Source organism: Pagrus major, chromosome 13 (genome assembly GCF_040436345.1).
Source record: "Pagrus major chromosome 13, Pma_NU_1.0".
Classification (NCBI taxonomy): domain Eukaryota; kingdom Metazoa; phylum Chordata; class Actinopteri; order Spariformes; family Sparidae; genus Pagrus; species Pagrus major.
The window spans coordinates 19,485,591-19,500,506 of NC_133227.1; the positions used below are offsets into that span (position 1 = coordinate 19,485,591).

Genomic DNA, 14,916 nt, shown 5'->3' on the forward strand with positions numbered 1-14,916 from the left:
GTGATTGGATGGAGCCATAGTAGAGTCAACAACTGCTGGCTCCATGACAAACACTGGATGTACTGGTTCAGTGAATGTGTTTGTGAATCAGCTGAGCTCGGGACGATGAGTGCGGATAAGTACCATGAATGAATTAAAGCCAACGACGACAAAGTTTGGGCTCTGAGGGCTAATTTACACTCCACGTTCTCACAACGCCGAAGGGTCAAACACAAACTAAATGTGGCCTCTGTTGCATGTCATCCCCGTCCTCTCCCTTTCTCTCCCTCATTTTCAGTCTGTCTGCACTGCGTGTTGTCTGATAAAGCAGTAATGTAAAAATTATCTTAAAAATAACATCTCTTTAACAGGAATACAAAAGTTTGGCGATGAGGAGTAGAGCTGTTGTTGCTGGGACCAGCCAAACAAGTTTGATTTGAAGCTTGACACATGAAATTAATTTTTCCATGTGAACACTTGACTAGACCACACCATGTATCCTCTGCTTAGCACCAGGCTTCAGGTCATGTGATGGCCTCGAGAAAACAACATTCAATCTCTTTTGATGCTCCGTGTATTCACTAATACACGCAAATCTTTATCAAAACCGATGGAGAAATTTGTACTTTGTGAGTCACTATTTAAAAAGCAACCCGTCAAGGCTCTCTGAACATTTTGAACCATTCCTCCACAGATCATGGCACATACAGGACTACAGAGAGAACCCAAATACTATGAAGTGTACAGCAATGAGAGTGCAGCTGCACAAACAAAAGGCAGGATGGGAGCGACCATCACGTGAAATGTGTGGGACTGAAATAAGAAGGAAATAAGCTTGATTCTATAAGTGTCACCATGGGTCTAATATCAATGTGAAAATCTAGGAAAACAGCAAAAAAATTATGTAATGTGATTCTTCAGTTTCATTCAGGATTTCACATTTCGTGGACATGACATAGAACTACCAATTATTCATGAGATGAGATTACTGCTGTCCCATTTTTGTGGGAAAGGAAAAAGAAACACATGGAACAAGTTATGCCCACTCTAATGAAATCATTGCTGGCATGAAAGTTAAACTCATCATGGAAACACATTGAGATGATCTGTTCCAAGACAATTGCCCAAAAAAATGGCCTTTAAATGCTGTGTGATGAATATTTGCTTGGAGATTGTTTTGGATTTTTTTTCTCCTCCAAATGAAAATGGAGGAATCTGGAGTTGAATTTCTGACATGATGGGATAGCCAACCGCTGGACGAGTAGAATATAGGCAGAATACTGGCAGATGGAGTATTTAGATTGTGTGTTTATATGTGCATGCATGTATGTCTAATGTGTTGCGATGGGGCTCAGAGGCTGCATGAAGGAGGACACTGTTCATCAGAAGGGGAAGTGGGCTGGTCAGGCTGTGATGATGATGATGATGATTCCCGGCTGCCCAGTCGGAAGCCTGGGTTTAGCTGAGGGGCGGGCTCAGGTACAGCCTGCGAGGACGAGTGGTGAGAGTTGGAGGGGGCAGGGGACATGTCCAATGTGTCGGAGGAAGACGACGAGGGATGATCTGTGGGCAGCTGGTTCTTAGATTCAGTCACAAGTGGGGAAGGAGAAGAAGAGGAAGATGACGATGACGATGAAGTCTTCAGGTTCTGGGGAGCAGAGGGCACACCAGAAGAGGAGGAGGAGGTTTCTCCAGCTGACATGACAGGTCCATTATCTCCCTCCTGCCCTCCTGTTCCCTCCTCCTTCCCATCCTCTGGAAGTGTGCCATCTTTCTGCTTCTTATTGGCGTCGTCCTGCTCTGCAGGGCTCTGATTGGCCACAGGGGTGTCTTGGTTGGGGACAGTAGTGGTTGGTGATTGGCTCTTGAGTTGCGAGTGACAGAGGGGGCATGTCTCCTGGACGTAGAGCCATTTCTTCAGACAGCCAGCGTGGAAGAAATGACTGCACGGAGTGATCACAGCACTGTTCATGTCCTGGAAAGAAAGAGCACAAACACACATCGGCTGTGTTGTCACATTTCCCTTGACATTTTAAAACCACTTTGGCCTATGTTACCATGCATCAGATCCACATTAACCCTGATTCTAAAACATTAACACATGCTGTGTAAAACATTAAATGAAAACAGAATGCAATAATTTGCAAATGAACTGTGTTCAGTGAATACAGTTTAAAGATGCCATATGTAAGAATTGGATACCTGGATAGACAAATTTATACTCCAAGAAAATAGGGGGCAGCATATTGCCAGAGTAATTTCTGCCAGGACTGGGATTTGAGAGCACTGGGGGAGTATTGGTTTTGTTTACTATCTGACTATCACCTCTCAAGTTATAAAATGGCTAGGGGCTAGCTGGTTAGCAATACAAACATCAACATCAAAATTGTTATTCTGAATGTTTTAAGCTAAAATTCCTACACATTGCACCTTTAACAAAGTGTTCCTGAGCCCCTGAAGTAATATCTTTTCACAATCATGTGTTTCACAAAGGGGTGAACCTGCGTCATCCCTGTTTGTTATCGACTGAGCCTTTCAAGGTGTCCCTTTCATGCCCAAACCTGATACTATCACCTGTTACCAATTAACCCGTTTACCTGCAGGATGTTCCAAACAGGCATTTTTGGAGCATTACACAACTCTCATATTCTTTTGATGTCCCCGTCCCAATTTATTTGAAAAATATTTACAAAAATCTATGGAGTTGATGATTTATAACATGAAGTATATTGCCCCTGTGCTGTTTTAAATTCAGTATTCAGCAAATTATCACATTCTGTTTAATTTTTGGACTGGGGTTGTAGCTTTAACTTGAAGCCTGAAATATATTCTTGGCCAAGAACAGAAACACACAAAACCAGCACATACCTGGTAGCAGATAGCGCAGATGTCGTTGTACTGTTCCAGCTGTGTGTTGCTAGCCGTGGGGAGGCTTTTGATCTTGTTTACAGCATCTCTCCTGAGCAGGAAACTCTGCCAGCCCAGCTGGGCTCTGAGCCAGACATTATAGTACGAGTGGACCAGGATGATGGTGCTGCCCATCACACTCCATTCCCCAAACACCGTCTCTGACACGCCGTAGCACACCACACACACCGCAACCTGGCAGGGGAGGAAATTAGCCAATGTCTTAATGTAACAGATGCAACACTGTATATCAGCAATGCTACTGCCTTTGATAAACATCCTGCCTTCTCAATTGTGCTCCTTTACAAAACTGTATACCATGTGTGCATGTGTGACACTCACCAGGAACTCCAGCAATCTGTAGGTTCCGTTGACACAGTAGATAACTTCATCCATGTTCTCCACTGGAGCCTTACGAAACTCCTCCACCATGAAAAGAACGTAGATCAGCAGAGTGCCAAGGACCTGGGGGTGACAGAGGGGAGTGTCTTGATGTTATTCAGTTGAATAACTAATCACAAATTATAGATTCATAAGGATCCTCAGGCACAGTGGATAAAACTGAAGTTACTGTGTGTGTGTGTGTGTGTGTGTGTGTGTGTGTGTGTGTGTGTGAGATGTTATCTGCTTGTGTGTTACCTGCAGGGAGGTGAGGATGGAGGAGGAGATGATGATGAGAAGCCAGAAGTCCATGTGGAAGAACTGACAGATCATGTAGGCCATGTAGGCTGGAAAGATCAGCAAGAACAGACAGAGAGACACGGCTCTGAAGTGCTTCCACAAACTCCTGAAGGGACAGACAAGAAGAGAGGATCAGCTTCATCTGTGCCAACATGGAAATTTTGCTTCAACACATTCAGCCAAGGTTTTTTTCTTGTTTTCAAAAACATTGCCTGTCCTTTGAGGTCATAATAAACACATTTGTCACTTAGTTTTGACCTTTAAGTGTGTTGCAGCGAAGCCAAAGCACTCAAGTGTTCAGCATTTTTCACAGCAGAAATCTGTTTTTGATAGACATGTTGGATGTTTCAAGACGGAGGATAAGAATTGTAAAGGAAACAAATTCTCAATAAAAACAAGATGTATGGTAAATTTATCTTACTTGTCTCTGGACGCTCCCAGGGCCAGGACTATGGGGTCAGCTATCTCCAGCATGGACTGCAGGATGGAAGCAACAACAATGAAGAGGATAATGGAGAGGAGGAAGGCTCTGTGAATGACCTGAAGCTCGATGAGGCCGGTCTGGACAGCAAGGATCAGCAGGGTGATGCCTTCTGTCATCCCCCTGCACAGGAATGAACATGCAAAGTGATTAAAACTAATAGCCAGACACCAGCAGACACCCTCAACAAACCCACACACACACATATCCTTGCTGACCGACCTGTGCATGGTGTTGTCATTCATAAAGGCTCTGTAACCTTGAAGGTAGAACTTGCAGAGTGTGAGAACTCCCAGAGCAATGAAGGAGACGGTGAAAACCAGACCCAGCAGGGAGTACGGTGTACTACAACATTCTGCAATACTGAGGACAGGGAGGGAGGGAGAAGAAGGAGAAAGACGGTGGAGAGTAAAAGATGGTTACAAAATAAGGCAAATAAAACACCCAAACTAGAATAACAGTCTTGTGGTTGTAAAAATCCATGCACCAGTCAAGCTGCAGTTTAAGTCCATGTCTGTCCAGAGTCAGAATAAAGTCTAAGTAGTGAAGAATTTGAAGGAATATAATTAAACATAGTTCTTGGTGTAGTTCTTGGCGAAAGTACGTAGAAGCTACAAATTTAAAAAAACAAGAATGTTTCACAGACATCTTCAACCTGGCAGCAGAGAAGATTCCAAAAATCTGCACAGTTTCAAGATGGACACCCAAGATTCAGTATCTGACCAAATGTGGAACATGTTCACCATCTCCCCTTCTGTTCCTGCGTTCAAGAATGGCCAAAAAAGTTTTGCAGGACATTATGATTTCACAGTGAAGTTGACCTTTGAGTCATTTTGTCGTAATTAGTGGAGCCCGAACAATACTCGGTCTGATACTGATACCGATATTGGAGCAAAAAATTATGATATCCGATATATTGTGGTAATGAAACACTTATATTTAACAGAGGAAGGATATTTTACAGTTCAACAATAAACTTCTAAAATCTAAAATGACAACAGTACACTGAAACAGTAAACATCACTGAGAATGAAATGATTAAATATCATCCAAGCAAGCGTTTTCTGCATTATTATTTCCAAAAGGAAAAAAGAGTTTTCATTTTGGCACAAACAGGACAACTGATACTCCAATACTGATACATCCATACAGCTGATAATATCTGCCAACCAATAAACTGGTCGTACTCCAGTAATAAGTGTATGAATTCTTGAGTTATAGCCTAAAACCTATAGTTTCAAGTTCAAGTAAATTTTATTTATATAGCCCCAAAATCACGATCACATTGCCTCAGTGGGCTTCACAATCTGTACAGTGAACGACATCCTCTGTCCTTAGACCCTCAATTCGAATAAGGAAAATTTGATATAAGTAGATTATATAAAATACATGTGAAGAATGTGGATCCAGTTTGAAGAAATTCCTTCGAGGCCTTTCGGAGATATTGCGTTCAAAAGAATGGGAATGGTTGGACATGCACTGACAGACTACCCAAAAACAAAATGCCTCTGGCCACAGCTCTTGCCAGGGTGGAGGGATAGAAATCATAGCCCTATTTTAGCAAATTGAATTAGCCCAGGAGACCTATAATATACTGATTTGGCTCCTATAAACTCTAGCAGGGTGATGTCAGTTTGGTCCAAGGCAAGGTATCTACACGATTACTGGCCAGTTTGCATGAAATTTGCTATTGAGATTCATGGTCACCTTTGCCAAGTGACACCATCAGGTACAGCTGCCCAACCCTTTGATCCATGACCAAGTACCTGTACTTTATACGTTTCTGTATGATATATTAATACTTGTGCTGGCTCCTGCCACACAAAACATATTACGCAATAAACACAATAAACACAAAAAACACAATATAAACAAACTCTCTATGATGCCCCACACAGTTTGATCACTGCTATGGTCTTACCTGGTAAGAAAGAGAAAAAGGAGCCTCTCTCTTGAGGTAGGCTGGTCTCTGGTGCTGAAGTATGAGTAGATCTGCAGAGCAAACAGCAGTAGCCAGAAACACATGAAGAGAACAGGAAGGACCAGCTGGTTCCATAGAGACATTCCTAATGCAAGCAGCCCATACACTTCCACCACCTGAGGGACGAGAGAGAGAGAGAGATGGAGGTCATCGGGCCAAAGACAGAATCACATTAATATTACATACGAGGAAATCTCTCAGGACTACTATTCCTGAAATCCTTTCACAAAATCTGAAAGAGCTTGCACGATTAGGCCACATATCTAATACATTACCTGAGCCAGCTCCCTGTAGGCAGTCTTGGCCAGGTTGTATGGTACCAACAAGTTAGAAGCCAGGAAGTAAATGACCTCCAGGCCTGTGAAGATCATGGAGAACTTATTGATGAAGACGATGGTCTCCAGTGGGACCAGACACAGTCTGGCCACCAGAGGGAGGAGGTGAGCAGAGAAAAGCCAAATCCTCTTGGTCTGCATCACACAGGAACAGAGTGTACACACCACCAGCTGACCTGAAAAAAAAGATGAAAGAAGACGCACGTACAGAAGCATGATTGTGTGCACACTGTTGCAAATGTGGTTTAGGAACAGCTTGTTCCGATGCATGGTATGTGGTTTTTGTTTTATTGAGAGCTCAAATAAAAGAACCATCTGAAAGTATTTAAATCTGTCCCAGTGTGATGAGAATATGTCAGCGACAAAAGCCAAACAAACACTCACAAAGATAAGAAATAATCTGGAGTCCACTTTCATAATTAGTAGCTTTAATCCCCCGCCTCCCTCCCTCTCTCTCTCTCCCTCTCTCTCTTTACACAGCAGTATATCTTTGTCACTGTAGCCATGTTATTTTTGCTTTCTCAGGCTTTCACTGTGCAGTGAAATCAGCTCTCAGTATGGTCTATTTATAGCACAGGAGACTCCATATCTACTCTCTAGTAAGATGAAACCAGGTCCTATGGACTCGTAACATTTTACATTTCAACATGGACCAGCTTTACAGTACTAGGGGTAGTAGTAGTTGGTGATCAGTAAGCTTTCTGCCACGAGTGGCCAGGTGACCTTAAAGGGATGCTTTTAAATATACCCAAGCAAGTTTTGGCAAAACTCTATTGGACAGATGCTGATCTTCTTCCACCCACTCTACAGAAAGATTGCAGCTGACAAGTTAACAGAGCTGCATCTCCGCTAAGAGGTCACTTCCTCAAGAAGATGGATTTTCAGTCACAGAGAGTTAAGGTTAAACTTAAGCTCATCCAGATGTAAACAGTAAAAACAGAGTTTCTTAATATCTCCACTAGTAGGGGTTTTCCAAAAGCAATGTTTTCAGTGACCTAAAACACTGCTTCATGTGTGAGAAAGGCCAAAACGCATAGAAAAAGATTTGTTAGAAGAAATACCTGGTTATATGTGGACAGGGCCTAAGTCCCTTCACTCACTATAGCCTTGTTTTCACCAAGCAGCCCCATTCAGTTCAGTTCATTACAGATTATAACAGTTATTTTTTCGTTTCTAAAGTTGTGGATGGTACCAAATGAAACTCTCAATATCATTTTATTTTTCGTTACCCTTCTTTTGAGGTTACTAGCATACCGATCCGATTGCAAAAGGTGGAGTTAAAACACTGTAGACCACTGATCGGTCAGTCAGAACAAGTCGTCTCATCCTCTGCGCTCTGATGTTGAATTTCCCAAACTCTTATTACTTTTTCAGAAGTCTTGAACAACCAAAGCTTGTTTCCCTGTTGTGATAAACAACCACACATGTGTGCTGCGCTGTGCGTAGTGAGTGTGTGGTTGAGCAAAAGAGAGAGAGGGGCAGAAAAGAGACGAGGGATGCGAGCAGAGCAAAAGGAAAAAGTGCAGTAGTTTGTATATGTTGTCAGTCGGGCAGTCACGTACAGTATAGGTCAAATTATGTCACTTAATAAATGTATCAGCTTCTCACGTGTTAAGGCCAGTCTCCCCTGTTGTTTCCCAACAACACCCAGCCAGTAACAATCCCGCCTACATGTAAGAGTACTGTCCGTGGTGGAAACAGAAAGCAGATCTCCCATTGAGGTACAGTTACCGCAGGTTACGTATGGGTACTTTAGTGGAAACAGTGTAAATTGCAGGACTGTAAGTGACAGATGATCTGTGTAATTCGTTGTCCAGACTTTTATAGACTCTCCACATGCATGGGCGACCCCGACGGAGAGTGTAAGAGGGAGATCAAATTGTAAAGAGGAAGAGTTGGGCTGTGAAAGCAGCTGATGAAATGTATCCACCTGCCTAGGTTTAGTCTTTTGTACGATGCATTCATGCCTCGTCATGTATACTGCACGTGTGTCTTCATGCATTCATGTGTAATAATATACCTATAAGAGCAGTGGTGAATCTGTTCATGGAGAGAGGTTCCAGGTAGACAGGTCCTTCATGGCCAGACTCCAGTTCGCTGCGCACGTAATCCCTGACAAAGAGAGATCAAAATGCTCAATTTACAGGGAATCTGTTGTGACTTATTATACAACACTGTCCTGTAACTTAACACAAAGATTCCTAACCTCTCATCTGAACCAGCAAAAGGAGTAACAGATCATGGGATAGCTGCATTATATAATGTCTAATAGTGTGTGTGTACCTTGAGACTTGGTGACCAGCAAATAGTAGTAGGGCCGTAAGGACATACAGGTAGAGTTTAACCAGGTGCTGACGAGGCAGAGTCAGGAGCACCAGGCTCAAGATATAACCTGCGATTCCATCAGACATGCAGACACAAACAATCTTATTGAGACAATCAACAAAAACAGCACAAAGAAAGATTGTGAAAATACTTACAAAAGCTTTTCTTGCACTTTGCTGACCATGCTGTGTTTTCAATCACAAAAGTGACATACTTGATGAGTATGTGTGTGTGTGTGTGTGTGTGTGAGACAGATGTTTCTTATGTAATTGCAGGGAGCTATTTTTGACAGTCAATCAAACATTCACTGCTGCCAATAGGCTTATCGTACAACAGTCTGCTACCTAAAGCTCCTCAGTGCATAGCAACAGTTACTTTGGTTTCACAGCCTCTCTCCCCTTTTATTCTGTCTGTCCACCCACAGCGCAAATCAGCACATACCAAGCCTATTGGCTCATTAACCAACTGCAGCCAAGTCTGACAACACACACTCACAAACGCAGACATAATAAAACTCAACACTGGGCTGGTCTGTGTTTTGAACCAATGGTTTTCTTTTAGCTTACTCGGTTCATGTTAGGCTAAGCGTGTTCAGACTTTGCTGTGTCAACTTCACCCTCACATCAATGCTACTGTGTTTCAGTGCTTCTGTGTCACTGGAAATACAGGCTGAAACGGATCTGTGTCCTTACTTGTATGACAAGATTAACAGCAGCTTACAAAGACTTCACAATTGTAAACATGTTCCCTCATTGACATTTAAGTGGAACACACAGAACTTCTCACAAAACTGGCGACCATCCAGTTAAAGTTCAATCCAGGGCCACAGCATGGAAGCATCACCACTGATGTTATGTTTGTGTGTTTCTGTGGTGGTGAACCAAAAATGTAATTGCCACTATTAAAAGACTTCTGTATTTCAGGGTTAACACTGCTAAGAGATTAAATTTAATGCTGCATTCCAGACAACTCGGATCTTGAACATTTTTGACCTCCTACTAGAAAAAGTACAATAGAGTGCCACTCAAGAGCAGAGTTCCTACTTGCGGAGTCTGGTAAATCCATCAACCTGGACCTCATGAAGAAGCAGTTGTCTGACATCACACGATAATGGCAGCACCCACAGAGAGGGGGTAGGATGTATTAGCAGAAGACAGTATTTGTATTAGGCTAGCCAAGTATAAGCAGCATAAGCCCATGGGGAATTCATCAACCCAAGACTGGGGAAAAGGTTGGATAATAGTTCAGTGTTGATGAAGGATGGCACTCTCAAAGCCTTTTTGTTTGTTATTTTTCAATTCTACTGTTTAACTTTCTCTGTCGACAGAGCTACCTACACACTTGACACTGGTCTCACATCAAGTTTGACTGGCACAGCTGAGTCACACTGCCAGAATGCCACTGCTGGGGCAAAAACCACACAGCTGGAGGAGGAAAACTGGTTCACACAGCATCCACTATTGTTATTTTACCATCGGACAAACAGGATAGTTCTGGTCAAACTCCACTTGTCGTCATGCCAAACAAACTGTCCTGAATTCAGCCCAAAGCACAGCCTCATCATGGCTTACTGCCTACCACCATGTATGAGCATTTGAAACTGACAGAGTTGGGTAGAAAGGGCTAACACTGCTGAAGAAAATCATGCAAATCCAACCAAGATTGTGATTGTTGTAACTTCAGCTAATGATAAAGCCAACGGAACAAGAGGCACTTTAGCTGATAGCCCAGTCAAATAGTATAAACAAAACACCTACTGTGGGCCGTTATATCTGACATACCATCGGCTACAGCTTTTTAATACATGTTACATTATCAAATAGGTAAAATGCTATGTAGTGCAGACAGAACAAGACATTTGTATAAGGTGTTTGCTTTATTATTATCCTTGAAGAACCATTAAAGAAAGAAGACTGTGCTGGAACAGACAGCATGTGTGTGTGTGTGTGTGTGTGCGTGTGTGAGACACCAACACTGACCTACGTAGTGCAGGTAAAGAGCCAGGTATTTGTACTGAAACAGGGGGTTGTTGGAGAGGCTGGAACGCTGGATCTTCTGGAAGAAGGAGCTGACGTCCCAGCGGTACAGGACATCCAGCAGCATGATGCTGGGAACTCGCAGACCCACATTGAGCACCGCCTCGACACGGTCCTTCACTGCCATGGCCTCAGGTTTACCTCTGATCGGCAGGCAGAACTGACCACTACGACGGGATGTTAACAGTGGGTGCACTGCAGGGAAAGAGAAACAATGCACAAAAAGAAATTTAATAGGATGCAGAGAATATAGGAAGCAGTAACAGAGGGTGAGGGCAAGAAATGAGGGAAGGATGAATGCCAGCCAGCAGAGAAGGAGGAGGAATGGGGTGGAGAGTGAAGGGAGTTTCATAGGGAGGTAGAGAGATAGGTTAAGAAAACAAATAATTTCAAATGAAGCTGGATCACAATCAAACAGGCTTTTTATTCTAACGGCTACAGAAGTGCATGCAAAACACACTAACTGCTAACAATAGTCAAATTTTATTGTGGCTGGCACTCTTCCTACATTTGGCAGGTGGGTGGTGTTAAAATTCCCACCCTTATAACACTCATAACATTCAACGGGCCTTTTCATATTTGAAGCTAAAGCTACACAAATGCCTATATATACTTGCAGATTCTTTGAAAAATGACACTATAACTTACACAAATTACACTTATTTGGCCAACTGTTTAACCATTCAGTTAAGTCATTGATAAATAATATGACAGAACCAAACAATACAGGTTATTGTACATGCACTGACTGGAGACTTTAAAACTTTTATTCCACTAGTTATATTAATAAAACAACACTCAGAAATACTCGTCGGAACACTAAGAGTCGACAAACATGCGTAAAATTACATTTTCTCATCTAAATAGCTGAAACCAATCAAATCGCGTCAGATATTAGGTTATTCAAAAGCTGTTAATTTTGGACTTGGTATTGTGAGTTTTAATGCTGTTGAAATGATTATCTGGAACAAATTCACAAACCGGTGGCCTTGCTGCTTCCCCAATGCTTTTGTGTGTTTGTGCAGGGAGGATCAGTCAGGTGGGGCAGTCAACAAAACTAAACAGTACTGCCAAACAACTTATTTTGTTTGCAGGCAGTCGTCCTGCCCTCAACTCATGAGTGTCATGTTCCTCTCTGCTGCTCATTCAGGAATGCAACAAACACTAACATGAAAAAACAGCTAGTCTGGAATAGGATGTGTCTGCAGAGATGCCACAGGAATATCGCAAGGTTGCTCCAGTTCCAAAAGTGGCAACACAAAGAACAGATTCAAATGGTTAAATCCAAATCAATAATCAATCAAGACTTGAGTACATGTAAAGGGATCCAGGCCGTTCTATTTGCTTCCAGACACTGACCAACTGCGCAGAGCTTAGCATGAGCACTGGACAAGCAACTGGGAAAATAAACGATGTGGTAACACTTTCAGGTGTTTTAATGCAGGTGCGACTCAGCGACAGGCCAGACAAATTAGGCATACTGGCAAAACTGCTTATTCACGTATACGCTTCCCCAGCTTTTCACACACTGTTCTGTTTGTATTTACAGCATACAATTAGTACTGTGTTTATTTTCTTTCTTTACAACACTTTCTAGTGGTAGACATGTTGGCTAACATTCTCTATCACATTATGTGAGATTTATAAAGTCAGTATTAGTGGAAAAGTACTTTTTCATTAATATAATTGAGTAAACAACGTGTTAGAAAACAGCTGGGGACTATGGGAATCAAATATGTTGATAAAAAGTGTCCTGAAGCACTTCATCATATTGATGAAATAATCTTGTAAATCCAGTATTGCCGGAAAACTGTCCTGCTCATTGATTTGCAACATTGCCCTGCAGCAATGGCCCAATCAGAGATATTAAAAGGAGGCACATATATCAGTTGGTATGGCATAATCTTTGATGGCTAACATTTCTGTCATCACTAGGCCTAATATTGTTGAAGAGGCTGCTGGGCTTCTGACTGAAACCTACTTAAGCCTACTTATTGTGTTGAATTCATCAGAAATATTAACATGATTGCAGAATAGATAATACACTGCTTATTCTTAGAGATGCATATAGTTAAAAAAAATGATATTGCGCTCATTCTACAGATATTACTCCTGCGATTTGATGTGGGGATGATCATTTTTGCATCACAATTTTTCCATTTTTGCTAAAAAACAATTAACGTCCTGATGATGTGACATTTGGTGGAGTCTGTACCAAACAAACACATCTTCTAGTAAGCCAGGCATCTCTGCAGCACTCATGCACCTCATTATAATGCATGTTACCTTTTGATGTTGAAATTGCTGCTTCTGCACCTGGCCATGTCACAATTTATTTTGATTAACTGTGCAGCCCAACTTATTCTTATACTAAAGATTGCGTTTCAATTTGATTTCCTTTCCCCAACTAAATTATATAACAGTTGCTGATGAAACACAATGTACCCAATGGATCAAAACAAAAGACCACTAGATCACAAGCATCAAAAATAACTCAATGAAGCAAACACACCTAATATAATCATTGTTTCTAAATCTAACTTAACCACCATTGTGAAAAACCTGTGCTGACCGACAAGGCAATCAGAGTCTATTGTCGTTTTCCAGGTTAAGTGATCCAGCTGTTCCCTGTTCAAACTCATTTTGAAGACTTGAGGATCTCCAATGAATCAATCAATGCTAACCAGGCTCAGCAGCAACAGTACCACAAACAGAAACCCCAGGGCCCTTTATTTTCTTAATGCTAGCTGAGCTACTACAGTCTTTTAGGAACTTTGTTTACAAACCTGCAACACAGGCATTTCACACCTGAGTCCTCCTCACTCAGGGTGCTACTTTCTAAATTGCAGATTGAAACTATTCTTAGAGGCTCAAGCATACTCAGCAGAGTAAAGTTTGATCACTTCCACACCGACCTTCTGATTGTGGCACTTAAAAGACAACTTTTCAATCTCTGTTTAACGCTCGAGAATACATCAAAGTTGCCAATAGCAGAGTTTCCATCCATTAATATCCCTGTATCCCGGGACAGGACCCTGATAACTTACATAACTCTGAATTCACCACGACTAGCACTGGCCAGAGAGAGATCACTTCGCAGAATACGAGCTTATATAACGCGGCCGTCTACCACTGTATTTTTATCTGTCGTAATCCATTAGCAGTTACAGTGCAAAGAGTAGTTGGATTACTTTAAATGGGCGTATTTATACCTTTACTCGCTTAACTGAAACACTGGCACTACAAACCTTATGGATGAGTGAGTGCTGCATCTATTGTGGTAGCTACACCATGAACTCTAGTAACCCCGCGGTCTCGACGGAAGAAAATCTCTAAGCTACGTCGCAAATGACTGCAACACTTTGCTAGCTACGCTGGTTAGTATGTTGCAGCGTATTTATAGGACCGACAAGCCAAATGTGAGGCTTCGGTTTCTCCAGGCGTGATGTGTCAAGTTGGTAATACAGCCATAACAGTGTAGCCTACGTGCAGAGTGGGGATGATGAGCTGCATCGAGCAGGCAGCAGGCACAGCGCCAGCAATTCGAGCTAACGTAGTCAGCTAGCACCGAGCTCTGCTAGCTACTGTCAACAACCAACACAAAACAAACTACAGGCGTTAGCTTGGCTCTGACGCTACCACTTTACACACCAGCGGCCACATCCACACACGTCCACATTAAAGCAGTTAAGATTAGCTTAAAACCATGTAAAGATTAGTTAGCGTTAGCATAAACTGTTGCCCCCTAGCCACTAAGTCCAACTGGAGGTAGCTAGCTAGCTAGCTAGCAGCTGGTAACGTTAAGACATACCGAGCTAGCTATGGCGCCCGGCCAGGACTAGTAAGAGAAAACGGGAACTTACATTTGAAGGACGATGTTCGCAATATGTACAACAGTTTCGGGATGCTTTTCGGGTCGGATATCGACCATTTTAACTCGGCACCGCCCGAGTTAACGGTCCTCTCGATGGAAGCGCCTCACACTCAAAGGATGCGGCCGATCCGCTCATCTCACCTAGCAGCCATTACCCCAAAGTACCGAGGAGGATGTACTGGGCATGCGCAGTGTAGGCTGTCCCCATTAAATCCTTCGGCCCCTTGAAGTGAACCTAGTTTGTTATTCTAATACCTTTGTGAGAAGTGATGGTCCTTACTAGATCTGGACTTGTACTTAAAGATTGTCTAACCTTG

The 14,916-nt window shown here is 42.4% G+C and overlaps 1 protein-coding gene across 1 annotated transcript; it reads right to left on the reverse strand.

The window, feature by feature from the left end:
• Nucleotides 1–547: 547 nt before the first annotated feature.
• Nucleotides 548–14,756, reverse strand: LOC141006837 (RING finger protein 145-like). The gene is made up of 12 exons (XM_073479101.1): nt 14,589–14,756; nt 10,669–10,920; nt 8,648–8,756; nt 8,385–8,476; nt 6,305–6,540; nt 5,970–6,145; nt 4,271–4,411; nt 3,989–4,171; nt 3,526–3,673; nt 3,229–3,351; nt 2,848–3,081; nt 548–1,954 (listed from the first exon to the last, which is right to left on the reverse strand). Exons 2-12 carry the CDS (start codon nt 10,850–10,852, stop codon nt 1,331–1,333), a joined length of 2,250 nt encoding a protein of 749 aa, XP_073335202.1. The 5' UTR covers nt 10,853–10,920; nt 14,589–14,756; the 3' UTR covers nt 548–1,330.
• Between the last annotated feature and the right edge of the window lie 160 nt (nt 14,757–14,916).